Genomic DNA, 25,864 nt, shown 5'->3' on the forward strand with positions numbered 1-25,864 from the left:
TGGTCAACCGTATTCGCCCCTCTACTGGGGCGCATATCATGGAAGGCGCAATTTGTAAATTTGATAATTTTGAGATTTCCCAAGCGCAGGCACATTTCACAATGCCTGTATGAATGGCAATGACCAGAGATGGCACATTCAGCTATGGAGATCACTATATACTGCTAACTAGTGCAGAACAGGGCTCGAATTCCACGATGCCTCACAGGGCGGGCTCGCCTGCCCGTTCAGAGAATGAATTTGACATCGGCAGCGCATTGTTCGGACATGATTCTGAAGTTACGCACGACACTCTACACGAACAAAATGGGGCTCTACAAAGGAATGACTTGGATGTCATGGCGGATGACTCAGAAGTCGATGAGGAGGCCATTATTGCTGCTCAACAAGCCGCATCAAATCGCAAAGGTGCCAACTTGAAAGGGCGAACAGTGAAAAAAGGTGGTGGCTTCCAAGCCATGGGCCTCAATGCCAATCTGCTGAAAGCGATAACGAGGAAAGGCTTCTCAGTCCCTACACCTATTCAGCGCAAGACAATACCTCTCCTTCTCGGCGACAAGGACGTGGTGGGTATGGCAAGGACTGGATCCGGGAAGACCGCTGCTTTTGTCATTCCTATGATTGAAAAGCTCAAGGTGCATAGCACGAAAGTCGGGGCCAGGGCTCTGATTCTGGCGCCCTCGAGGGAGTTGGCTTTGCAGACATTGCAAGTGGTCAAGGAGTTGGGCAGGGGCACAGATCTCCGATCGATCCTCCTCGTGGGAGGTGACAGCCTGGAGGACCAGTTTGCTGCCATGTCCAACAACCCGGATATCATCATTGCCACCCCCGGCAGATTCCTCCATCTCAAGGTCGAAATGAATCTGGATCTCCTGAGCATCAAGTATGTCGTCTTTGACGAGGCAGATCGACTCTTTGAAATGGGCTTCGCGGCCCAACTGACAGAGATCCTCCATGCCCTACCCGCATCCCGGCAAACTCTTCTGTTCTCTGCTACGCTGCCTAAGTCACTAGTTGAGTTCGCGAGGGCAGGATTACAGGAACCTATGTTGGTTAGGCTTGACGCAGACAGCAAGATATCTCCCGATTTGCAAAGCGCCTTCTTCACTCTGAAGTCATCGGAGAAAGAAGGGGCATTGCTTCATATCCTCCAAGACATCATCAAAATGCCTACCGGGTCCCAATTGATCACGTCAACCACGACTTCTACGATAGCAGACAAACCAAACAACAAGAAGAGGAAACGGCAGGAGACAGAAGAAAACAGCAGCAATGCATCCGGTACCAATCCTTTTTCAACCATAGTCTTCACTGCCACCAAGCATCACGTCGAGTACGTAGCAAGTCTACTCCGTCTGGCTGGCTACGCTGTCTCCTATGTTTATGGCTCACTCGACCAAACCGCCAGAAAATCCCAAGTCCAGGCTTTTCGGACAGGTCAAACAAATATACTTGTTGTCACGGATGTTGCTGCCCGCGGAATCGATATTCCGGTGCTCGCAAATGTAATTAACTACGATTTCCCTTCACAACCAAAGATATTTGTCCATCGTGTGGGACGGACTGCTCGAGCGGGACAGAGAGGTTGGAGTTATAGTCTAGTCAGAGACGCTGACGCACCATATCTACTGGATCTGCAACTTTTCCTTGCTCGGAAATTGGTCCTTGGTCGAGCAGCGAGCAATGAGCTTGTCAACTTCGCACAGGATGTCGTGGTTGGTAGTTTTCGACGGGAGGCGATACAGACGAGTTGCGAATGGGTGACAAAATCACTAGAAAGCGACTCCGATCTTTCTGCGCTCCGAAACGTTGCGTTAAAGGGCGAGAAACTCTACCAGCGGACCAGGAACTCTGCTTCCTCAGAGAGTGCTAAGAGATCGAAACAACTTGTGTCGTCCTCGGCCTGGACGGAACTGCACTCACTGTTCAATGATGAAACAGATGATATGGAAGTTGAAAGAGAAAGGATGCTTGCACGAGTGGGAGGATTCCGACCACAGGAATCTATCTTTGAGATTGGCGCTCGGCGTGGTGGGCGAAAGAACAACGAGGATGCTGTGGACGCCATACGCAAGATCCGCTCTGGTTTCGAAAGTAGGAAGCAGAAGAGCGTGGATGCGTCCCAAGCTCTGAGAGAAGCTGGCAATGATGATGCCGTCGACCCGACCAACAGTCCGTACGACCCAGCAGAAGATGAGGCTCACCCAGGTTTCATTGATGGCAGCAACGACGTCGATCGTATGTCCGAAGCATCACTAAGTGACCTGGAAATCACCTTTTCTCAACCATACTCGAAGAAATCCCAAACACCAAAATCACCGAAGCCTGGGCTACGCACCACGGAGGGAGACTTTCGCGATCCCGAGAACTTCATGTCTTACCACCCCACTGCTCATGATCTTACTTCCGACCGTGCGTACGGCGTACACTCTGGTTCCAATACCAATGCGAGCGCCAGCTTTGTGGAATCCGCACGTACAGCCACTATGGATCTAGGTGCAGATGAATCGTCGAAGACTTTTGGCGAGAATAGAGCAATCATGCGGTGGGACAAGAGGCATAAAAAGTATGTGAGACGCGACAATGACGAGGATGGTTCCAAGACAGGCAAGAGGCTCGTAAAGGGAGAGTCTGGAGCAAAGATTGCCGCGAGTTTTAGAAGCGGGCGTTTTGATCGGTGGATGAAGGCCAATCGAGTGAACAGACTGGGAAGAGTAGGTGAGGAAGAGAAATCCTCGAATGCTAATGCGGATGGAATGGGTGTCGGCGGTGGAAGGGGAAGGAAATTCCAGCATAAATCGCAAAGAACACCGAAACAGCCAGATAAATTGAGAGGGGATTATGAGAAGCAAATGAAAAAGGTCAAGGGTGCGAAAGAGCGAGAAGAACAGGCCGGCGGCAAAGCCAAAGGGGAGCTTAGAAACGTCGATCGGATGGTCAAGGAGAGGAGGCTGAAGGAGAAGAGGAGGGAGAAGAATGCACGGCCACGACGAAGGAAAGCATAGGCAAGACCAATGGCAGAGAAGTTGTGGTTGACGTCCGACACTGGCGGGTAATGGTTGCTATGTATGACACCTGTGCCGCAATAAGTACCGTGCAATAGTACACAACGGCATCGACTAGGCATGTTGCTACAGTGCTGGACGAGGCTGTGAACCCAAGTAAAGGGGCGAGGCTGCCTCTCGCGTGCCGTGTCTCTTGGCAGTGAGAAACGAGAAACCGTCCACCTCATCGAGACAGCACATTTCCACCCTTACTCATCTTTTCCCGCTGTCTATGTGCCTCTCAATATCCCAATCAGCGATAGGTCTGCTAGGCGTTGCACAGCAGTCATTCTCAAGAGTACCGGAAACACCGGAATCCCGCGAACAACAGCCATCAAGTCTCGTGACTGGACCATCGACTTCGTCACGTTACAAGCATCACGAATTGAAGGGCCAGAAACACCGACATCAAGTCCCCATTCGAATTCGCTGGGATACCTCCAATCACCGATAAGCTACGTCTCTGAGCCATGAACCGCAAGCAGCGGCGGGCCAAGGAGACAGCGAACACGATCAAGAGTGCGGATGACATACCGCTCGCCAAACCAGACAGGACCACGACACCGGGACAGGGCCGAGATGGCAAGAGCAAGACGAAGACGCTGCTCGAAATTGCCGCAGAGCGACAGGCCCAACTGGGCTCGACGTCCGGGGCTGGAGGGAAGGGCATCGACGCTCGTGCCATCCAGCCGGAGAACATCGTGCAGGTGAAGATTGGGAAAGGGGGAGAAATCATCCCAGACCCAAACTCGCCGGTGCCACAATCGTCGCTATCGTCATCACAACCACAGGAGGCGGAGTATCCCTGGCTCGACACGCTCCTACTCGCGTCGTCGCTCAGCGCCGTCCATTTCACCCTCTCCGTGCTCGCCATGCACCAGTACGCCGAGGAGGTCCGGTTCCGGCCGTTGATCATGCAGACCGTCTTCATCGCGTTCCCCACGCTCACCATCTTCATCTCTCTCTTCCACGGACACCTTCTACCTGCGTCGCTCACGAACATTCCTACCTCAGTGAAGTACTGGATTGTTCTTCTGCGGTCCATGATCTACGTGGTCACGGCGAACGTCGCGGGGTGTTACTTGATCCAGTTGACGAATGACAAGGGATACTACGCGGTAATGAAGGACGCGCCGGGAGTAGGCACGATCTGGGTCTGGGCGGTTCTGGAGATGGGATTGCTGGGGGCGCTGGCTGGAGTGGCAGGGCCAGGAATTTATGCTTGGTGGTTTGGGTACGGGATTTGGTGACCAGAAAGAGACGTGGTCAACACCAGTGCACGGGTTCAGGAACGAAGTCGTCTCCCGCTTGGCTACAAGACTCTGGATTGTCGCATATGACAGATGTCCGAGTCCAGTGGCCCGGAGATGGCGGAGAAGCTGAGAAATGTTCCCCTCTCCGTGTGACCAGCCCATGTGCAAAGCGCCTTGGCCTGGTGGTACAAGGACGCTGCCTGCCGCGGACGCCCTCCTTGGAACGTGCTCAAGGTAGTGCAGAAGAAGGTCAGATCGTGCGCCAAGGTCCTTCTAGAATCCACCTGGCTACTGGAGCGGAATCACGACATAGTCACAGATTATTGAAAAATTGGATGGCCTGCTGCTCCCAGCATTCGCGCCGAATCCACGTCTGGACGTCGGGCCGCTCATAGTGCCCATTTTGCGCGGGTCTGACTGGAGTCGGAGAAGCCCGACAGTACTGCTTGGAGCGAAATATTGAAATTTTCGGTGGTACGAACAAAATGAGTTGGGGACTCGTGGCCCAAGTAAAGCATTGGCATTGGATTTTCTGGTGGATTCCATCGAGTAATGATGGAGTAATAACGGCGAAGTACCAGCAGAGAGAGATCCAGCGGAAGACCACCTCCGTCGACACATGGGAAAATTTTTCTGTAGCAAGGCGCGCGTCCACCAGCCAAAATGGCAACATGGTCTGAGTCAGTCGCGGGAATGTCACCTTAGGGCAGGTATTTGGCTTCTCTTTTTGGCCAGCTTGCAACAGTCATGTTCTCATCATCCAAACATAGCGACATGTGCAATTGTTCAGGTCCCGTCTCTTGCTTGAAGCCCTTCCAAGGGCCGTGTTATCCGCGCCTGATCTCAAAATTTTGAGGATTGAAACTCTGTGACCAGGCCAAGGAGGGGGTTTGAGGTATTGGTAGCGAAGGCATCGATCAAGTTTCGTCCAAGTTTGCGGGGTACAGCAAGGGTGGCGTTTTCCGGGCGCCATTATTGGATCTTTGGTGGTCCGGGTACTTGGAAAGCGATTTGCTTGAGGCGTTGGCGGTGGGCAGGAGGAGCAGGGATTCGTGGGCGGCACCTCGTACGATGTTTTGCACCTGTACCTTAGACCGTAGAGAGTAGTCAGCTGCCCCATGAATCACCAGGATAGCAACAGACGGCGCTGGGATTGCGTGTGTACGGAGCGCAGACTGGCCCAATCGGCGAGGGAACTGGCCCAGCCCGGGTCATTTGTTTGGCGGAACAAATCTCCCCAAGAGCAGGAGGTGGTGGTGTCCGCGTTGTCCGTGATGTCAGCTTTCGCTCATCCATGATCAGGTTCGACACGCTGCGCGCAGGGGGGTGAACTGGGTGGAATGGTGGAATGGAATGGCGCAATGGTGAAGTGATCCAGGCGGTGGACCGCAGTCGTACCAGCAGTGAGTGGCATGAGAAAAAAGAGGACAACAGAGCGACCTCTGGTCCGGGTTGCAGTAGTTGGGCCTTGACTTTGCCCTGATCGAGTTTCCATTATTCATAGTCCTGCTCTTTTGGTCACCGAGCGCCCAACGCGGCTGAACATACAAAGACGGGCGCAGATGGCTCATGACTTGATGAAAAAAAATTTCTCAGTCAGTCTCTCATTCAATCTTTCGCCCATTTCTTTCGCTCCCTCATCGAAGAAAAAGTTGTCAGTCCAATATCACCCGATTGAGTCGGACGAGATCGAAGACTGCACCGAAGATTCCATCGAGCCACGCTGCACATCCCCCGGACTTTTTGGCGCCGACAAGACATTTAGAGGCACCTGGCGCACAGGCACATGCGGCGTCGCCCCCAGTCGACCTTAGTTAAAGGCACCCACTGAAGTTTTGGTGCTGCCCTCCCCAGAGTGTCCCGGAGTCTAGCGAACTGCGCCCTTTGGCCGGACCTTACCTCATCTCCCCACCTGCGCCCCGATCTCGCCTATTCGCCCAGTTGGTGTCCCGCTGCCCGCTGCGCGCTGCGTCACCCACTATTTTCTTTCGATTCTTGGTCGCAGCATCATGCCATCGCGCATTCAAATTCACCACGGCACCTCGACCTCTCCACGACAGGCACCCAGTACTGTCAACGACGTCGTCAATGCCCTTCACCGCAAATTGACAGCCAACCATTTCGAAATTTCCTCCAACCCCCCCTCGAGAAGACCCTCTTTCTCAATGGATTCCTTACTCCATCCCAAGAAAGACAAGAAACACGAGGAACTCAAAGACCGTGACTCGCGAAACCAGAAGCGTCTGTCGCTGACCGGTCGCCATGCCAGCAAATCCAAGGACAGGGCCGCGGGTCATTCTCCCAGAGTCGTGGCCACTCAGCCCGGTCGGTTTGAAATGGTTATTGAGTCTCCCCCTCTAGTACTGTACGGAACCCCGAGCACCTCCACTGGAGCACTGCTTTCGGGTCGCTTGAAGTTGCTCGTCGACGATCCGACCCGTGAACTGCGTCTGGAGAAGTTCACCATGGTGCTACGAGCAACCATCACTACCAAGAAGCCTGTTGGCAAAGACTGCAAAGACTGCAGTGAGAGAATCGACGACATCAAGAAGTGGGAGTTTCTTTCCGAACCAAAGACGTTCTACGCAGGCGACGACAACCAATTCCCCTACTCGTATCTGTTCCCTGGTCATCTACCTGCCTCCACACAGTCGCAACTGGCTACCATCCAGTACTCACTCGTGGCTACCGCGACCACTTCTCATGGAGAGAAGATTGTCTTGAACCATCCGCTCACCCTTTCACGCGCAATCCAGCCCGGCCCTGACAAGTCCAGCATCCGAATCTTCCCGCCGACAAACCTTACTGGCCGTGTTCAGCTACCTCCCATCGTCCACCCCATTGGCGTCTTCCCAATCACCATGTCGATGAGCGGCGTCGTGGAGAAGAGAGCCGAAAGCCAGATCCGATGGCGGTTGAGGAAGATGGCTTGGCGGATTGAAGAGCACTCCAAGGTCATCTCCACCCCGTGTTCGAAGCACGCTCACAAAGTCAGTGAAGGAAAGTCGATCTTGCACTCCGAAACACGGGTGCTGGGGAACGATGAGTTGAAAGGCGGCTGGAAGAGCGACTTTGACACCATTGGCGGAGAAATCACCATGGAGTTCGAAGCATCTGTAGCTACTAAATCGGGTCACAGGGCCACTTGTGATGTCGAATCTGCCACAGGGATCGAAGTCAAGCATAACTTGGTCCTCGAGTTGATCGTCGCCGAAGAATTCTGCCCGAACAAAAACCCATCCTTGGTCACTCCCACTGGCGCTGCTCGTGTGTTGAGAATGCAGTTTGGCTTGGTCGTCACCGAACGGGCCGGTATGGGCATCAGCTGGGACGAAGAAATGCCACCTGTCTACGAAGACGTTCCCCCAAGCCCACCGGGCTATGGCAGCTCGGACAGAAATGACGGAGCCTGGGGCGGCGCAATCATGGAAGATTACCATGGGCCGGAGCTCGAGTATGAGGATCTGGAAACGATGCACAGTCAAAATCCCCATGGACCACCATCTCCACGTACCAGCAACACAGGTCTCCCTATGCGCGATCGACCTCACAATTCGACGAGAGATAGTTCAAGCGGTGAGGGGCCGTCGAGGAGATTGAGTCCTGTCAGAAGGCCCCTGGCGGGTCTGACGAACGACGAGTTGGGTGCAGAACCGCCTCAATATGCGCTGCGACCGATGAATGAGTCTCGAGATGGTCAGCAACACAGTTCGGTTGAAGATTATGGGGAAGGGACCTCATCGAGTGCGCAACGGGGATGAAAAGATTTTCGAAAGCGACTGAGACGGCAGCGACGAAAATTCATGCTGCGTTTTTTATTACTACTGATTCATCGGAGTGCCATACACTTCAACTCACGATACGAACTGGTAACGACACGACACGAATATTTTGATTTGGTCACTTTTGCCGAAACTCTCTACGGGGGACAGCTTATGGGCGGCTGCTTGTTTCTGACACTTTTTCGACCACAGAAAGCATTGATGATACCCAGCATGCATGGTTCAAGACTGACGGCGAAGCATTTGTTTGATTTGAGGGGACAAGCGGACCCTCGGTATGGAAGCGAGCGTATGTGGGTTGGCTGCTCAACGTCGCTATGGGAGTCATGGGGGTTTTCTCTCCTCTTGTTGTCATGTTTGGTTCTCGGTACTCGCTGCAAGCATATACGGAGTAATGATACGAGGCTGCAGCAGGTGGCTAGCAGCAGGTCTGGCAGGGGGATATGTCCCTCGCCGTTTTCCCACGCCTTTTACCTCATTTCGAAACCTGGTTTCCTGTGGCTGGCTGGCTTCTGTGCCCTTTGGATGGAAAAACGAACAAGGCCGTGGAGTCCCCCAGGGTTGCATCGTCGCTTTGATGACGTCCAGCGGGAGGGAAACATTCAACCACCGCTGGAATGCCCCTGCTGCTCGGAAGACTCGTCCCTATTCTCTGCTCGACTACCTAGGCTGGTGCCGGTGTAGGCCATCTGCCGGTCTATCAGAGCATGGAACTAATACGAACGAGTACATACATATCTTGTTGGAAAAATAGACTTTTTGCTCTTTTTCAAATTTTGAGTTTCTCTCGCTAAATGGATGTTTTTTTTTCTTCCCTCCGGACTGACTCTTCCCCGAATACATTGCGGTGGACGTGTCCTCTTGTCCCTACAAGTAATATCTGAACACACTTCCTACCCGCCCCTCTTAACCCATGTAGGTAGGTACTGTAGCTAGGTCGATATGTAAGGAAGGAGGAAACAGGACTGGGCTACTAAGGTAGTTGGGGAGTTCAATTGGTTGGTGGCTGCGACGGCGACGAGTGGTATTGTTCCCATTTTTCTGATCGACTCCTGAGCGAGGACGACGGTGAGGATGATCACGATAGGACACCGCTGGCCATCGCGATCGACTTTAGAATTCTGAATTTGAAATTACATTGACTTGATATCATAATATGATGCTAGGCTGCTATGCTGCGTCGCCGTCGTCATGCCGTTGCCCTTCCCCTCATCTTTCTCCGCGGTGTCGCGTTGCACTACTATCAACCGTTCCAAGACCCCCAAACAGACCGCAGGGTCCTCGACGACAGTCCCATAAAGGAATTACCACTCCACGGAGAAGTATTTGGGACAGGCATACGATGGGTTAGATGGTCCTGCTACTCGCTCGGGCGTGGATCGTTCCCATGTCCCCCACTACCGCTGCACCACGCACGGCCACGCTCATTCATCCACGTCTCGAGGGTCGTGTCTGGACCACCAGTCGTCGTACTCGTCGGGCGTCATGGTCTGGAACTCGGTCGGCCGGGTAATGGGCACCAGCGACTCGCCTCTCTTGGCGAAGTCCTCGATGCGCTTGCGCGTCTGCGCCCGGCTCTTGTTGACGCTGTAGATCTTGACCCGGTGGCACGACGACGTCACATGCAAACCCCAGTTCCACGAGTTGCGCACCTCGAGGGGCTGCGTGTTGAGGCTGTTGTCCCAGCAGCGCACCACAATCTCGATCCACCCTTCCACTTCGCAGGGCAGGTCGAACTCCCACGTCCGCCACGCCCATTTGTGCTTGGTCGACAGGCTCTCGTTGGGGACCGAGTACCACGAGAAGCCGCCGTCCGCGGAGAGCTCCACTCGTTCAGGCCAGCGGCCGCCGCCCGAGTAGGCCCAGCCCTTGCATGCGATCTTGCCTTCGTGCACCACGACCTGCTTGGCCCACGGTGACATGATGGCGCTGGAGACGGGCATTTCTTGGATCTGGATCCCCATCACGGGGAGCTGGTTGTGTTTGCCCACTTGCTGGTTGAAGTACAGGTACTCCTTGCTCTGAACCGGGGCCCGAGTTGGGTGAGGGAGGGCGCGGATGCGGTACACCCATTTCACGGAACGGGCACCGATGTAGCCCATGACGACCATGCGCACAGGGTAACCATGGATCTTGGGCAGAGGCTCCCCATTCATCTCCCAGGCGAGCATGACCTCGTTGGCCTTAACCTTAGACCATGGTACGCTGACCAGGTAATTCATCACCTCGTTCTGCTTGAAGTAGGTGTCCGCTCCATGGAATTCGAGGTGTTTGCCGCCCTCGGCCATGCCACCACACTGCTTGATGACTTTCTTGAGCGAGACGCCCACATAGCGAGCTGTGCCGATAGCTCCTTCTGCCCATGGAGCGTTGATCATCTCGTCACCTTCACCTGCGTACATCTCAATTTGCTCGATACGGCGCGTACCAGAGCATTGGATAGTCACCAGTTTCTCCATGCGCGGGAAGATCTCTTCATTCTGCAGGTCCTTTAGAGTAAAAGTGCGGGGATGCTTGACCAGGCCGTCGAGTTTGAGCTCCCATGCATCCGCATTGATGTCTGGGATTCCACCATGGTTTCGGATGAAATGCAAGGGATTCGGGGTGACGGGTTTGGCAGTGACGAGTCGTTTGGGGGGTTCGCCGTTGTAGGGGAACTGCAACAAGTGCAGCATTTCCGGGTGCTTCTCCTGGATAACTCGCAGCCAGGATTCTTCGGGGACTGAGGTCAGAGGGCCTCCAATGGCCTTGTGCCACAGTTTCCAGCGGACGCCTTCCAGAACTGGGTTTGTATCGGGAATCTGACCCAGTTGGAACTCTGGTGGAGGGGGGAATTTGTTGGTGATCATGATCTTGTGCGCAAGGGCCTTCTTCTCCGGATACTGTTCCCACTCGATATAGCTGGCCTCGTCTGTCAATTGAGATTTTTCAACCAGGAACGAAGATCCGGGTGCTCACCCGTGCCAGCCTGCGCGTTCTTCAGCAAACACCACATTGGGGTCAATATCCTCTTTTTCGAGGTACTCGCGAGCCGATTCGACCTCCTTGGTGATTTCTTCGTCGACTTCTACCTCTTGGATAAATTGGCCTTCGGGGAGAGTCTGGTCGCGGATGGGCAGCTCGGCGGCCGCGAGACCTTGCTCGAGCTTCCACTCATCTTCCGGCTGTAGACAGATCATGGTCAGTTTTGAGATATCCTCTGTGGCTCGAGCAATGGACAAGGACAACCTGGATGGGGTGGTGCAGCTCTCTTGCCCGGACGTCGGTGTGCATTCTGGCGACAAGGAACACTACGGGTAATTTCTAGATTTCAGACGTCGCCACCGAGTGGGATGCTGGATGTCGTAATAACGGTGCCCGACCGTGAAACAGGTGCGAAAGAGGGACTGGGAACAGGAAACCAGGGAGAACGTTGAGTAGATAAAGAGCGAGAGGAAAACGAGCGGAGGGGCCGGGCAAAACTTATCAGTCGCTCAGTTGGAACACGCTGGTCACCCTCGGCCTCGGGGCGGCAGCCTCATATATGGTATTCAGCAGCGAGCCTCAGCGAGCTCAGCTGCTACGTAGGGAGCTGTCTGGTGAAGCTTTTAGCCATTGGTAGCTGGTTTACTCCCAACCTGATTAGGGAGGTGACGGTCTGGCCTCATCCGCTACCTCATCCACCTATCAGTTTGGCGCCTCGGACCTCTTTCTGTGCCTGGCACGCCCAACGCTCTTCACATCATACTGGAGAGGCAGCTTGGACCACTAAGCAAACCATTTGCCGAGCACGGGCCCTGTCCCAGAGGTGTGTTCCACACAAAAGGGACTGCTGACGGAGCAAGGTCCGAGCCCAGAGATCGAGGACCAAGGGCAAAGCGGATGTGGTAACCGGAGGCGCGTCATGCAAGGCTAAGGCGAAACCTGGAAACTGGCAACGAGGTCAATTCGATGGAGGGCAGGAGGAAGAGGAGAGCGAGGCGAGGGCGATGGCATTTAATCGTCATGGTGGTGACGGTTTTCCCGGATACAGACATGAAGCGCGAGAAAGTCGATCGCGCGAGATCTCAACGAGGCTAGTGGCTGCGCGGAAAGAAAGAAGGCGGTCTGACAGAGAGATTTGCTTTCTTTCCATGGGCCACAGAGGCCCGATGCCGCCAACGACGCGGAGGTCAGGCGGTGATTCTGTGTGTCAGACTGAGCGTCATTTGATTATCCTTCGCGCGAGATCGTTTCTCTCATGCGAGGCTCAACTATTTTCCCCCTGCGGCCTTCCATCCTCCAACTCCCACTCTTTCATTTTCATTTTCATTTCTCTGACCGATCCCAAACGATTACGTCGTAGAGCTCTAGATGTGTATCTCTACAGCGCAACTTGCCATGCCATCCATGTCCGTGTCCATATGCCGATCTCGACACCGATCTCAGTCGAAAGCGAAATCTCAACCCCGAAACCTTCCACCTCCTCCCCCCTGCTCATAGATATCTGACAAATCCTGCATGAGTCCCGTTTAGGAAAATCTACTCAGCAACCTGTATCGTCGAATGTCTCCATTTTCGGACCTGCCTCACATACCTCACGAATTGACTCCGAGGCCGAGGTGATACTATTGGGACATTCTGACATCGGGTTTGACGAGGGAAAGGTGCTGCGTACAAGCAGGGCGTTACTGTTCCGAGCAGAACTATCCGCCTGGAGTATCACAAGACGATGCTGGTCACTGCAGCTAATAGAAAGACAAGCTGGCCATAGCTTTTGGACTGACTGAGCCCTAGATAGAAACATCCTTGTCCGCCATTTAAGACGATTGTCAATAAACAATATGCTACAACGCTTCAATGCCTCAAAGTAAGCCAACCTTCTTCACAGCCTCCCACGTGTCCTCGACTGTCTTCTGGAATGGGGTAAACTCCAGTTTCAGCACGTCCTCCGCTTTGCTCCTGTCGATGCCAAAATGCTTGTTCGGATCACAATGCGCCCCTTCTTCTCCCAGCCCTTTCTCTCCTTTCGCCCTTAGTCCAGCGAGCCCGTCCTCAAAGTAATCGACTCCGCCGCAGAGCAGAAACCTCTCGCTTACACCCTTCTCCAACTGCAAACTCTTCAGGTGCGCTTCTGCCACATCTCTCACATCAACCCACGCAGGCAACCCCGGGGTCGCAACTTTAGGCGCAAAGTTTGGGTCCTTACCCTGGACCGACGTGATGAGTCTCTTGATGCTCGTGTTCAACCCATCGACTCCTTTCGCGACGGCCACCTCCTGGATTGGGGGTCCGTAGACCATCGGCGGACAGAAGGTAACCAGATCCCAGCTGATCTCGCCCTTCTCCTTTGCGCTTCGCCACATGTCCCATGCCGCGCGTTCAGCAAATGTCTTGGAGGCGTGATATCCGTAATATCCGTCCTTGGCCGCTTCTTCCATGGTGACCGGATCCCAATCGTCCGAGGTATACTTGTATCCCGGCCGAGGGTTCTTGGAGAGATCCACCACGCTGGCAAAAGAGCTCATGATGGTCATTCTCTTCAACGTCTTCGACTTCAATGCCGAAGACACCACATTCCGTGTTCCATTCACGGCTGGCTCCACCAGCTCTTTGATCGGGTCTGTGGAAGATATGAAATACGGGCTGGCAACGTGACAGATATAGTCCACTCCTTCGACAGCCTGATCCAGCGCCCCGGGAGCTTGGATGTCTGGTACTTCAACAAATGTGAGGTCTCCAGATTTGGTGGCTTCGGGGTATTTGTCGGCGACAAAAGTGGATTTGGAAAGGGAGCGCAGGGTGCCTCGGACGCGGTAGTTGTGGGCGATGAGTGTGGAGAGGACATGGGCTCCAACGAACCCATTGGGCCCGGTCAATAGGACGAGAGGCTTGACGCTCGACATTTTGTGCTATGTGTCTCGAGAGGCGTTCGGGTGTGAGGCTGTTTGTTCGGAGATGGTTATTGATATTTCGAGGGACTCGACAGCGTCATGCTCCCTTCTTATACCAGTGCAGGAGGTTTGGGAACCTCATCTTTATACCATGTGTAAGCAAAAGCTTGTCTCCGGGTCACTGTCGATGGAACCAACCTCGTTGAATCCAGCCGTCCAGTCGAATGGCCTCCAAAATCCTGCCGCGTCAAGGCATGTCCGGCGTCGAAAGCAGCGTCTCCGTATCTTTCCTCTGGGCTTTTGGCCTTCTCGTAATGACCTCGCAGTTGCTGACCAAATGGCCGTGTACCTGCATTAGAGCCAGGCTGTCCCACCTGTCAGACAGGGAGTTGAAGTTCGGGGGAGATAAGCACGGATGGACGTGCTCGCCTGCGTCCGAGTCGATAAAGACGATGATGTCATATTTCGCGCTTTGTATCTTCCCCATCACGTGCCATCCTCCACAGGTTTCCAAACCTCCAAACCTCCAACTCTCGCCTCGCGCACCGTTCCACTCAAGGCCTTGCACTGGTCTTCGCAGTTCTATTCTGACTTTGCGCTGGTCGTCAATTGCCCAGTGCGGGAGCCAATGCTTGCATTGAGGGCAGCAAAAATCGTACGCACCAAGCTTCATGTGGAAAGTCACGGCGATCCAACCAGCGGCGCTGCTGTGCGAGCAGCATCGAAGCTGCCCCGAAATCCTGCATCGAAACCATTCATTACATATCGCTCGGCTGCTGCACGGAACTGCTGCCTCGTGTTCCGTGAGCCAAGAGACACAGCTGGTTTCGCACAGGTTTCGCCAGCCTATATCCTTATGCCGGCGGCTTTATGACTAACCGTGCATGAATTCCCAGGCCAACAGCTGTACCCTCGAGAAGAGGACCTTTTCAATGGTTAGACCCTATTTCCATTTCAACCAAGCAACATCTCCAGCTCTTCGATGCGTCTCTTCTTCTTCTCCTCTTCGTTTTCACCCGCCCCCGATTGGCCGACACCCAGGCTTCCTGCAACTGCCATCTTCCTCTCTTGCACGCGAAGCATCCTTCCTTCAATGCTCTCCTTGGTCACAAACCGAATCACCTCAACCTTCTGCGTCTGGCCCATGCGGTGCACCCGATCGATTGCCTGTGCTTCAACTGCAAAGCTCCACCAAGGGTCCATCATATAGCATCGACTCGCCGCCGTGAGGTTCAACCCCACGCCGCCAGCTCTGAGAGAAAGCAGCAAGACACGAGGCGCTTTCGGGTCGGACGCATTCTCCGCGTTGAACGCACGAATGACCTGTGCTCGTACCTTCTGTGACATGGTGCCATCGAATCGTAGGTACGAGAAGCCGTGCTTGGCAAGTTGCGGAGCGATGAGGTCGAGAAAAGATGTGAACTGCGAAAACACCACCGATTTAGTAGCCCGAGGGAGTGCGGACAGGTGCCGCAGCAGCGCCGCGATCTTTGCTGATGTTGAAGCAGTCGGCGAGTATGGATGAAGGCGGCGCAATGAGATTCTGGTTGGTTTTGTAACACCCTCGTCAGCCGCGTACATGTCTCCCTCCGAGTCGGGAGATACAAGTGGGCTGTTATGCCTGACGACTTCAAAAACATCTCTTGGATTGATGGCTTCTCTACATGAAAAGCAGCGCGGGATCTCTCCTTTGTCCGTTTGGACCGCGATCGACTTCTCCAAACACTCTTTGCAGGCACTGTGCCAGCAAGTTGTAACGGCAGGGTTGATCATTGGTTCTTCGTAGCACAACGGACACTCGCCGCTTGATTCCTCCTGGATTTGGCGCAAGGCATTGGTGGTGAAGGTGGTGATTGGATCCTTTGATGTGGGATTTTCCTTCTCTGCAAGGTCGCTGTCTTTGGTAAACCGGGCTATGAGTTCTTGCAGATCTATGTCGTCGGCAAACCCGTTCTCATCAGCTGCAGCGGCAACAGCAGCGTCTTCTTCATCTGCCACAATCTCCTTGTTGCGGGTCAGGACAGGATGACAGCAAGACTGCCGTAAGCGTAGGATCTGTGCGAAGATTGTCGTGTATGACTTTAGCAGAGTGCCGGCCGCCACGGACTCATTGAAAGCGCGCTTTGCTCGTGTGAAAATCAGATCATATACTTCGCGCTCGGTCTTTGAGAGCTCGACTTCTTCGACAATAACGGACTTTGGTGGAAGCGGTACAAGTGCTTCGCCCTCGGGCGTCTTCATGTCTTTCGTTCTTCTCAGCACCAGAGGCTCCAAGACAGTCTGAACAACATTGAGCGCCCGTGCGATCTCCTTTGACTCAAAGGGCACCGTGATGAACGTTTTCCAGAAGGAAAAGTTGCTCCAAGGTTCGACTTTAAGGAATCTAACCAAGCTGAACAAGTCTTCCAGGCGATTGACGATGGGTGTTCCAGTCAGGACCCATCTATGCTTGGCCTTGATCTCATAACACGCCTTAGACGTCTTTGCTTGCCTGTTTTTGATGGTGTGTGCCTCATCAAGTATGACCCGATGAAAGTCCACGGAGAAGATGCCGCCCTGAGATGCACGATCTCCTCCAGCAGCTGACACTTGTCCAAACTCTGAGAGGACAGTGCCGTAACTTGTGATGATGACATTGGGAGCAGAAGCCGCGTTCGTGGCAGAGCACAGAGTTTGTAAATTGACCGACTTCTCGCTGCCATAATAGACCATGGTCCTCAGAGAGCCGGGCTCAGAACATTTGGCAGCTTCGCTCTCCCACTGTGCCAACAAGGACATTGGCGCCACGACCAGTGTCGTACATGGTGCCGGTTCGACTGATGTTGAAGATTGGGGGAGTCTGGCAAGATGATTGACGGAAGTCATGGCCTGATTAGCAGCATCCAAGTCGATTTGTGTGCGATTGGAATGGATAAGGCTGTAGATCTCGATTGTCTTGCCCAATCCCATCTCATCGGCCAAAATGCCTCCCAGGCAGTTTTGTTCCTGGATAGGGAAGTCAAGACTGATCTCTCCAGAATAGAGATTGACGTAAAACTTGTCCTGTCCTTCAACCACGGGAAGTGGTTCGTCATTTGCATCTTTCGTGGGCCAGGTATACTCTTCCCAAAGCGGATGCATTGATTGCTGCTTGTCGGGCTTTTCGTCTCGCTCTTTGCTAAGCATCCAATGTAAAGCCTGTTTCTGGTATTTTCGCAGTTCCAACTGGAAAGTTGGCGCTGGATTGGCTTCCGGTGTGTTGAAATCAAACGACTGTGCCTTCCGGTAGAGCGTATCTAGTTGATCTTCCTCCAGCTCTTCGCCCTCCTCGTCCTCAGAGACGGGAGTAGATATGCCCGACTTGCCCTTGGCTTCCTTGTCTTTGTCGTACTGCTCAGCTAATTCAGCAGCCCTGAGTAGACCTTGCTTCTTGTGCTTTGCGGTTGTCTCACTGGTTGTGGTCGGAGAGAGGTTGACCTCCTCAAATAATTTGACGAGGCCCACCTGCCGCAATCGAAGATCCTTTTCTTCGCTGCTCTCTTTCTCTTCGAAGAACCCTGTAGCGCGATTGTCGTCCTTTGGCTTTACAAAAGCATTCGCCTCAAAAGCCGTTCTGAGGAGGTACGCACGTAGCTGCAGATAGATCGTGTCGTTGACGCGAACACGGTCAGGCGCAAAAACACAGGTCCCCTCGAAGCGACAGATCTTTTGATCGAGCAAAGATGACACCCAAGAAGCCGTCTCTTCAGGAAGACGGCCAAGCTCTTCGCCTCTCGCATTTGTAAAACGTGTGATTACATCTGCCTTTTGATTCCTGCCTACCATCGGCACCAATCTCCCGCCTCTTCCAATCTTCGTCTTAGGAGCAACTTTTGATCTTTCTATCCTCACTGATTCACCATGAGCTAACAACCCTGAGCCGCTTTTTGTCATCCATGCCCCCACGCCAAATGACCCAACATAGCGTTCAGTGGGCATCGTTGTTAGGGCTGGTACTGTCTTCGCGCCGGTCTCTTTCGGGTTTGTGTGTAGTGGTACGGTGGGAATGCTGCTGGAGGATGCAGGTGCGCTCAGCCACGAGTCTACACTTCTCGATGGAAGAGATGTTCTCATTTGCGATGCGGCAGCAGTTTTCCACGATCCGTCAAAGTACATGTTGATTGCTCGCTCGAGGTTCCCATCAGAGGCAACCTCCACTTTGTCCACGACATCTTGAGAAACTTGCTCTCCGACAAAGGCTCGAAATGTGTCAGCGTCGAAGGATTGAGGGTTCTCATTGTCGAGGGCGCCTTGGACATCCACCAGGTTGGCTTGACAGGATTCGGAATCGTGGCCAGTAGACGAGGTGGCGGAAGTTGGTCTGCTCGACGTAATCACGGACGAGGAAGGATTTTCGGGCAGAGCTTCAGAGTCGTCGACGAAAAACCGCCGCTTCTTTCTGGGTCGCACCTCGACATCCATGAGGGCAGCCAGTTTCTCGCATTGAGTGCTGAAGGAAAAGATCTTGTTCGAGGTGGAAAATGGGACGCGTTAATTGATTGATCCGACGCGCGCTCACACGTGACGCGAACTCGAAAATTCACGTCATGACAGACCAATTTCTTTCTCGACGAGCTTGAGACTACGAGTCGGTTTAGTGTGTGGCCTGGGAGTTCTTTTTTTCATACTGAACCCTTCGAGCATGGGAGCAGAATGTCTCTTCCTTTGATTTCTTGCTCGTTGAGATGGCTGCGCCCCTAAGCTGAGGTGTTAACGCGAGAAGGTCGGGCCGTGGGAGAAGTGCACAGAAAATCTTCAATATGCCTCTTGCGCGGGAGCATGGCCGAGCCTTAGCGTCAACGCGAGGGCTCTCTCGTGGCGGCTCCATCCTGAACTACCGTACATTCACAGCAAGTACAAGGAGGCTACTTTCTCTTGATCGAAATTCTCCGGATGTGGAGAAGGCGCAAGGCTACTGCTCAAATCTTGTTCGGTAAGCTCAAGCATCCTCTATACGCGGGGGGCGGGTTGCTCATTCGAATGTACCAGTAACTATGATTCGCCCTCATACACTCTGGCCCATTTCATCCAGCCGCACATGCTTCCGGCCTATTTCGCTATCCGCGCTTTCAACATCGAGCTGGCCAGGATCCCCGACGTGGTTTCAATGCCACAGATCGGTGCCATGAGAATGCAATTCTGGCGGGAGACCATTGACAAGACTTTCAAGCTTGCGCCTCCATCAGAACCTGTCGCCATTCTGCTTGCTTCATATCTAAAACAAGGGAACAAGCTCAACAAGACCTGGTTCCACCGCATCATCACGGCCCGAGATCGAAAATTGACGCATCCCGGCTTCACCAACATGGCTGAGCTCGAGTCCTACGCTGAATCGACCTATTCAACGCTCCTATATCTGACTTTGTCAGCGCTTCCGTTAAACTCTCTGACCATGGATCATTTGGCTTCTCACGTTGGCAAGGCAGCTGGGATAGTGGCTGTGCTTCGGGGAGTGCCATTGCTTGCTTTTCCACCTCCTCCGAACCTCCATTCCAACAATCCTCCTGGTATGGGCGCCGCTCCCGTCCGAGACCGGCAGGGTGTTATCACGCTACCCTTAGATGTCATGTCTCAAAGTGGTGTCAGGGAGGAAGATATTTTTCGAAATGGGGCAAACGCTTCGGGCATCCGTGATGCGGTATTCACAGTCGCCACCCGTGCCTCTGACCATCTCATAACCGCACGTGCCATGCTCAAAGGTATCCGGGAGAATCAAGATCCAGGCCACGAGTTCGAGCATATGCACGATGAAGGTCATGAGTACAGCAAGTACGACGTTGGTACCAAAATGTCTGCTGACAGGAGCAAAGAAGAGATCGAGGAAGGTTTTGGTGTTGTAATGGGCCCAGCAGTCAGCACTCAGTTGTGGCTCGATCGTCTGCAGAAAGTTGACTTTGATATTTTTCATGAAAGTCTTCGGAGGGTTGAGTGGAAGCTGCCATTTGTTGCCTGGTTGCGCAATAGGAGCGGCAAGTTATGAGCTTCTCAGCCGGAGTTCATCTCACGGCGTCTTGAGGGCCTCTATCCGGGCATTTGTCCTTGCTTCCTGCAGTTGAGACAAGGCGTTTGCGTCGACGGTGTTTCTCCGGCTTCTGCTCAGGGCCATCGCATCTCCCTTTTTGCCGAGAATTGCCTCAATGGCGCCAACTAAGGCTTGCGGATCGTAGAACATTTCGCCTTTAGGACTCTTGCGACCGTATAGCTTCAAGCAATCAATCCCGAGGGAGGCAAGATGGTTTCGATCGACGTATGGAGTTCCTTCACCAGTCAGGTGAATGACGTGGGTCACATATTTGCGGTAAACCGAGTCGCGAGCAGCGTCTCGTGGATGGTGGTTTGTCCCTGGAAACAGAAATTCTCCGTGTCGAGTAGCGGCAGGAGTTGATGGCGCTGACGACTTTAAAGTGTCGTCTGATCGTGAGGTATGAAGCTTAGGTCTCCACAGACGTCCCTGGGACTGTTCGCAAGCACGGGCGATGGCTTCCACGAAGTCAAATGCAGAAAATGGACTCGAGCTTGGGCCCGTCTCACGATCCAGAGAACCATTCAGAATGAGAATCTTATGGCGGGCCGGGGTCGAATTCAGGGCCTCACCGACTCCTTTGAGGACAATTGAGGGAATGATTGAAGTGTATAGTGAACCGATAGAGTATATAACAGCTTGCGATTGCTTGATCGCTGAGATTACTCGTGGATTGGCGGGGGGCAACATTTCTTGTCCGTAGGGATTGATATACCATATCCGTTCGATTCGAGCTGGGAGGTCTTGGTCAAGGTCTTTGCTGAATTTGATATTTCGCTGGCGTAACGTCGGAAGTGTCCCTGGCAAATGAGCGTCCTCGATCTCCTCAGAGTGCTCGACATAATGGCGGGCGCGGAAGTCGGGTGGTGTATTTGAAGACGACACTGTCGGCATCTCCAAGGCTGTTTTGGCCGCAGGATGCGAGATATTGTTCTGTCCTACTATGGTCTCGCCATTCGCCAGCCCAGCCGCGATGTGGTGGGAGAAATTGGAATTGATGCTGGGGATGACTCGCACCTCTCCGTCGGGGATGGCGCACAGGCTGCTCAACAGGTAAATTGCAGATTCGAAACTGCCACTGAAGAGCCGTGCACCCGTCAGAAACAGATTGCCGACACTGGCCGACGTGAAGTCGAAAGTCGACGAAGGCCTCGCTCGCTTCAGGATCTCGAGGTTCAGCAGGTTAAGAAAGGACCGGATCAGCTCCTTCTTGGCCGAGGGTATGCCGTTCCAGAGCTCAGACGTACCCCAGACTATGCTCTGCCATTGATTTGCAGCATCCGCCGAGGAAGAGGACGACAGGCGGTGATTGAACAAGTTGGAGATGGCCGATCTCTCAGCCGAAGGCGGGTCGGTAGGGATCAGACGGACCAGTCGACTTCGCACGTCCCCAATCCCCGGTCCCCCAAATACACGTATCAACTCGGAAGAGGAACCGCCGTTGTCGCTTATGGGAATGATGTAGGATAATGGGCAGGCCTTGGTCTCGCGGACCGCTTCGAAGACATCGACGAGAGAGTTGGCAGCGCTGCCGCCGGAGAAGACCACGATGCCTTTGGCGGTGAGCATGGTGAGTTTTGTTTGGGGGGGGCCTGTGGTGTTGTAAAGCGTCGGCTCAAAGGGGCATGTCGTAGAGACTGGGGTCTTTATACTGTTAGCGTTGGCAAAGCCATTGATCAATGTCAGGGCATGAACACTGTGTCCAGGATATCATTGGCAAGGGAGTGACTCAGCCTTGCGATATGAGCTGAAGCAGCTGGCGCCAATAGTGCGGAATGGCTAGTTCAAGAAAGAGAGCCGAGCGCTAACCTGTGTTTAGTGTGGCCGTATTAGGCAATGGTCCCGGCGCCCTTGTTTGAGGAACCAGCATCATCTGCCCTGGAGTATTCGAAACACCATTGTTGATACATGGGATTGCATAACTGGCTTCCTCCAAAACACCTTCTATGAGATTCTTTCCTCCTGGAGTGGAGCACATAACGGATCCACCCTGCCAGATCGAGTCAAGCTTGGTCCGTCCAACTCACCAATAATGCTTACTTGTAGGCACCGCTACTAAGAATACGAGCCATTACGATAGCCCGTACAGTCTTTGCAGTCTTGACATTCTTAGCGCAGTCCGTCCACGTACTGTACAAGTACTAAACGTTTACAGATTTGTGCCGATCATCACGTGAACAAAATTTGCGAGAACTAAATCAATTCGTCAGACTGGTCAATTCCACACAGGTGTGATCACGTGAGAAGGTTGGATTTTCCCCGCCTTGTTAATTTCAGCCTTTGCCTGCCGCGGCTGCGACCCAGAGTCGCACTTCAGCCTGATTGAGCATTCGCCGACATGGGCCCCTCCGGTTCATCTGAATAGTTCTGGCCATGCACTTGATGCAAGCCTGTCTCGATTGTTCATCTTTCTACCATGTGTCAAACCATCACTTCGCAGAAAAAGCTAATCAAAGGAAGATCATTCATTACTCTGCAGAAGACTCATAAGCTACTCGCGTGTCAGGTCAAATTCGCGACCTCTGGAAGTCCCAATACAAAGTCAAACAGCGGCTTTGCATTCCACGTACATTCGAAGAGCAAGCTCCTTACACAAGCTCGCAGAGAAGACAGAATAAGAATGGGCATATCTATCGGAACAGTCTGAGCGCCCGGTACTCCCTTCGGATACAACTTGTCGAGATCAAGATCGAACTCTTGGCTCAATCCGAATACAGAGGGTGTTCGAAGAGTAGAGTCCTTGACTGACAGCTCTACTCCAGGACTAGAAGGGGCTCCCAGGTGTCTCGCTGATTGGAGCATGAGCGTCCGGAACTCCTCGTTCGTGAGAACCAGGATGCCAATCATGTCACTGGCCACGGGTTGGTGGGACGTCAAACTCTTCAACTTGGTCTCGAGTCTGACAAAGCAATCTACCGCTGCGCGGCTCCAGGTAGATTTAGAACCAAGTACTAGCGAAGCTTCAACAAGAGCCACCAGCTCCTGTTCATCGTCGTCCTTCAGACCAAGGTACTGATGCCTCTCAGCTATTCGAGAAAGCAGTCGAATGCATTCAGCTGCAGATGAGCAAAGCAGTTTCCGGCACAAAGATTGCCTCTGGCCTCCGAGAAGGTAGCCTTCAGAACTCCAAGGCAAATCCAGCAGCACTTTCGCAATGATCTGGATGTCCCATCGTCGTATGACCCATGTATCATCGTCTTTCCCGCTGCGAGTGCTTTTGGATTCTTCTGGGTTGGAGAGCCTCACCCAAGCACTGGACGCCGGTACATATGTCATTGAATAGTAGTTTTGTAATTCTGGGGCACTGGACTGGTCGATGTCGATCTCTTCGAGCGAATGAATAGAGCCCTGAGAACTTCCGAAGGCGCGGAAATAATCCAGCAGCCAGTTCTCTGTTTCAGAGAGAACGGTGTAGCCACATGCCCGTAGAGCGCCTGGCGCAAGAGGATCAGTGCTTTGCACCCTTGTGACCCAACTGCTGTCGCTTGTGGTTCGTCCCAGGGCTCTCACGGGCTCGTACGTTAAATCATCTTCAAATGACACACCTCGAACACCATTCTCGTTGCCATCTTCCTGGATCTCTTTCGACGGCACATCATCTAGACAGTAGGACACAACCTCATCGAGCGACAACAACCCCAAGGCCAAACGGAGGAGGCGAGGGAGAGACAAGATGTCGGGCTGAATGTCGCCCACATCCGCCAAGTCATGACCCGTGAAGGTACAGTTGCCAATGCTTTCATCCTCAACTCTAAGCAACTGGCCCGTGCTTCCATAGAGCGGCAGATTTGTAGCATATCGGTAGAAGCTTGCGCTTGTCCGTGATCTGAGCATCGGCACTCCGTAGACCGACCCAACCCTGCGAAGTGGCCTGGGTTGAGCACCAGAAGGCCCGGGGGCACTCGCTTTGGGAGTTTGAGGGACTTTAGTGCCTGTGTCGCCAATGCGACAGCTGTAGCGACCAAGCAGGCCAATGACCAAAAACCACAGGCGATGAACCGGTAGGAAAGTCGTCTCATCGCGTATGCGGAGGCTGTCACCACAAGTGTACTTCACCCCGTATGCTCTGATCAACAGGCCGAAACGAACCCAGGACGTTGGCGATTTAGAATTCAGAGAACTGGTGTTGAGATGCAAGGAGTTGGGTCCAAATTTAGGCTTGGAATCCAGGATCGGGGCTTCCACTGTTCGAAACAATGTTGTATGTCGGCTGACTCTCGTGCCTCGAGAAATGAAACCCCCACTATCATGCACCGCTTCCAGAGCAATGTGTCTTTCGGTCCTTGTAGCCTTTATAATTAGGTAGGGACCAACAACACCTATTAGGGCAATAAGAGCAAGCCCAACAGCGACCCAGGTGCCAATAGTGGCGGCAAGGCTCGACTTGTCCAACATGCTCTCTTCTCAAATGGCTTGTACCCAGGAGGATTGGTAAGAAGCTGAGAGCATCAAAAAGTCCAGTTGGCGTGTTACAGTAGGCAGTCCAGATGAATGTGAGAGGACCATGTTAACGCATGCTCAATCAGGCTGAAGTGCAGCTTTTGATTTCGGTGTTGGCAGCCATTTTGCACGTGATCACATTGGCCGTCCTCGCTGTAGACAGGGACGGTATGCTGCGCTTGGAAGCCGACTGTCTGACGGACGGCATTGACGGAGGCAAACTCCCATCAGCTCCAATAACGTGTTCACGTGACCGTTAACCGAATGTGGCATGCAAGTCCATGCAATACGCGAATCTGTCAAATCCGCCACCACATGTAATGGCTTGTAACATTTGAAGGAGCTCACAAACATAGTTGGTCAATCTAGCGAGCAACGCTTGACTATATCTGGCCAAGGCGGATCTACTAATAGTGCTCTATTCAAAGACAAAAGCATCTCAAAGAATGTCTTTTAAGGAAACCGGTTTTGCAATCCTCTGTACATACGTGGGCAGTTGGTATATCTTTGATCGGAAAATTCTTTGTCTGCTTCTGTTAGCATCTGACAGGAGCCCAGAACTCTCAGTGCCTTGGTCGGTTAGAACGTCATTGTTCCTGAAACCTACTGTTCTCGTCCAGGTCCCCACCGAGAACGGCCCAGACTCGCTCACTGGAGGCTCCAGGTGCCTAAAACTGACCTCTCAAGCTCCCAAACCCCCCTAAGGGGCAGTTGCATCGTCCAAAAGCATGGGTTTTGGGGGCCGCGCTATGCACGCCGTTGGTGCCATTGGCGTTAGAGTCGCAAGTAAAACTGCAGGCAGCTCACGTGCGGCTCACCTCGAGCATGCCGCTTTTAAAAACCCGTCGCGCACGACTCACCCTCCTCCCACCCTCCTCTCACCCTTCGTTACCTCTGCTCACCTTTTTCATCTGGCCAACACACCTACGGTTTAGCATGGATCCCGTCGACGCCGTTCGTCCTGCTGATTTCGCGCTGGGGGCCCAATCAGTGGACCCCTCCCCCCCTCCCTATGCAGTCTCACATGGTCGACTTTCGCTCCCTTCTTCCACGCGCCGCGTATGCTATGTGGTACCAATCCGGGTCCTGGCCTCCTGGCTTTGAAATTCCTTTTCGCCCCTCCTCCCGTCCCGTCCAGCCTTTGGCTCCCTCGCCTCTCAGTCTTTCGGAACACGCGACTTCAAGAGAACCGTTCTCCGGCGGGCATAAGCCGGCGACAGGAGACGGACGATCAACTCCGGGCTCGAGCTACAACGAACGGTTACGAGAGAGGTGCACATGTTGAGGAAGATCGAGTTCGTGATGCAGACAAGCACATCACTACAACCAAAGAGCGCCAAAATCAGGTCCTGAACGTTATCTTCGGTAAGCATTCCGGGCCCCTCGGACGCTTTATAGTAATTAGGATTATAAGTCGCTTAGTAACAGAGGAAGGGTGATTCTGAGTCTATTC

The 25,864-nt window shown here is 53.3% G+C and overlaps 9 protein-coding genes across 10 annotated transcripts; 4 read left to right on the forward strand and 5 right to left on the reverse strand.

Annotated features, from left to right (window-relative positions):
• Positions 1-114: 114 nt before the first annotated feature.
• PV07_00082 (uncharacterized protein) lies at positions 115-3,241 on the forward strand. The gene has a single exon (XM_016386502.1). It carries the CDS (start codon positions 120-122, stop codon positions 3,003-3,005), a length of 2,886 nt encoding a protein of 961 aa, XP_016253430.1. The 5' UTR covers positions 115-119; the 3' UTR covers positions 3,006-3,241.
• Positions 3,242-3,266: 25 nt separating this feature from the next.
• Positions 3,267-4,917, forward strand: PV07_00083 (uncharacterized protein). Its single transcript, XM_016386503.1, has one exon. The coding sequence runs from the start codon at positions 3,515-3,517 to the stop codon at positions 4,292-4,294; it is 780 nt and encodes a 259-aa protein (XP_016253431.1). The 5' UTR covers positions 3,267-3,514; the 3' UTR covers positions 4,295-4,917.
• On the reverse strand, positions 4,801-5,776 carry PV07_00084 (uncharacterized protein). The gene has a single exon (XM_016386504.1). It carries the CDS (start codon positions 5,415-5,417, stop codon positions 5,043-5,045), a length of 375 nt encoding a protein of 124 aa, XP_016253432.1. The 5' UTR covers positions 5,418-5,776; the 3' UTR covers positions 4,801-5,042.
• A 55-nt stretch (positions 5,777-5,831) lies between these two features.
• PV07_00085 (uncharacterized protein) lies at positions 5,832-8,853 on the forward strand. The gene has a single exon (XM_016386505.1). It carries the CDS (start codon positions 6,307-6,309, stop codon positions 8,056-8,058), a length of 1,752 nt encoding a protein of 583 aa, XP_016253433.1. The 5' UTR covers positions 5,832-6,306; the 3' UTR covers positions 8,059-8,853.
• A 347-nt stretch (positions 8,854-9,200) lies between these two features.
• On the reverse strand, positions 9,201-12,075 carry PV07_00086. Of its 2 annotated transcripts, XM_016386506.1 has the most exons (3): positions 11,308-12,075; positions 11,038-11,243; positions 9,201-10,980 (listed from the first exon to the last, which is right to left on the reverse strand). In XM_016386506.1, the coding sequence occupies exons 1-3, from the start codon at positions 11,350-11,352 to the stop codon at positions 9,504-9,506; spliced, it is 1,728 nt and encodes a 575-aa protein (XP_016253434.1). In that variant the 5' UTR covers positions 11,353-12,075; the 3' UTR covers positions 9,201-9,503. The 2 variants fall into 2 exon arrangements, with proteins under 2 accessions (XP_016253434.1, XP_016253435.1); XM_016386507.1 differs by having other exon boundaries at positions 11,038-12,075.
• Positions 12,076-12,902: 827 nt separating this feature from the next.
• Positions 12,903-13,943, reverse strand: PV07_00087 (uncharacterized protein; the record flags this gene model as incomplete). Its single annotated transcript, XM_016386508.1, has 1 exon — positions 12,903-13,943. The coding sequence occupies one exon, from the start codon at positions 13,941-13,943 to the stop codon at positions 12,903-12,905; it is 1,041 nt and encodes a 346-aa protein (XP_016253436.1).
• Positions 13,944-14,885: 942 nt separating this feature from the next.
• Positions 14,886-18,371, reverse strand: PV07_00088 (uncharacterized protein; the record flags this gene model as incomplete). Its single annotated transcript, XM_016386509.1, has 1 exon — positions 14,886-18,371. The coding sequence occupies one exon, from the start codon at positions 18,369-18,371 to the stop codon at positions 14,886-14,888; it is 3,486 nt and encodes a 1,161-aa protein (XP_016253437.1).
• A 170-nt stretch (positions 18,372-18,541) lies between these two features.
• PV07_00089 (uncharacterized protein) lies at positions 18,542-20,670 on the forward strand. Its single transcript, XM_016386510.1, has 2 exons — positions 18,542-18,882; positions 18,939-20,670. Exons 1-2 carry the CDS (start codon positions 18,710-18,712, stop codon positions 19,927-19,929), a joined length of 1,164 nt encoding a protein of 387 aa, XP_016253438.1. The 5' UTR covers positions 18,542-18,709; the 3' UTR covers positions 19,930-20,670.
• On the reverse strand, positions 18,868-21,659 carry PV07_00090 (uncharacterized protein). Its single transcript, XM_016386511.1, has 2 exons — positions 19,363-21,659; positions 18,868-19,305 (listed from the first exon to the last, which is right to left on the reverse strand). Exon 1 carries the CDS (start codon positions 21,538-21,540, stop codon positions 19,951-19,953), a length of 1,590 nt encoding a protein of 529 aa, XP_016253439.1. The 5' UTR covers positions 21,541-21,659; the 3' UTR covers positions 18,868-19,305; positions 19,363-19,950.
• Between the last annotated feature and the right edge of the window lie 4,205 nt (positions 21,660-25,864).

Source organism: Cladophialophora immunda (genome assembly GCF_000835495.1).
Source record: "Cladophialophora immunda strain CBS 83496 unplaced genomic scaffold supercont1.1, whole genome shotgun sequence".
In the NCBI taxonomy this organism is placed as follows: Eukaryota; Fungi; Ascomycota; class Eurotiomycetes; order Chaetothyriales; family Herpotrichiellaceae; genus Cladophialophora; species Cladophialophora immunda.

Coding starts and splice junctions, on each gene's coding strand:
- PV07_00089 (XM_016386510.1), top strand. CDS start 18,710: ATGCCTCTTGCGCGGGAGCATGGCCGAGCCTTAGCGTCAACGCGAGGG. Junction 18,883..18,938: donor TACTGCTCAAATCTTGTTCG/GTAAGCTCAAGC, acceptor CGAATGTACCAG/TAACTATGATTCGCCCTCAT.
- PV07_00090 (XM_016386511.1), bottom strand. CDS start 21,540: ATGCTCACCGCCAAAGGCATCGTGGTCTTCTCCGGCGGCAGCGCTGCC.
- PV07_00082 (XM_016386502.1), top strand. CDS start 120: ATGACCAGAGATGGCACATTCAGCTATGGAGATCACTATATACTGCTA.
- PV07_00085 (XM_016386505.1), top strand. CDS start 6,307: ATGCCATCGCGCATTCAAATTCACCACGGCACCTCGACCTCTCCACGA.
- PV07_00084 (XM_016386504.1), bottom strand. CDS start 5,417: ATGGGGCAGCTGACTACTCTCTACGGTCTAAGGTACAGGTGCAAAACA.
- PV07_00083 (XM_016386503.1), top strand. CDS start 3,515: ATGAACCGCAAGCAGCGGCGGGCCAAGGAGACAGCGAACACGATCAAG.
- PV07_00086 (XM_016386506.1), bottom strand. CDS start 11,352: ATGCACACCGACGTCCGGGCAAGAGAGCTGCACCACCCCATCCAG. Junction 11,244..11,307: donor AGCTGCACCACCCCATCCAG/GTTGTCCTTGTC, acceptor ATCTGTCTACAG/CCGGAAGATGAGTGGAAGCT. Junction 10,981..11,037: donor GAACGCGCAGGCTGGCACGG/GTGAGCACCCGG, acceptor AGACGAGGCCAG/CTATATCGAGTGGGAACAGT.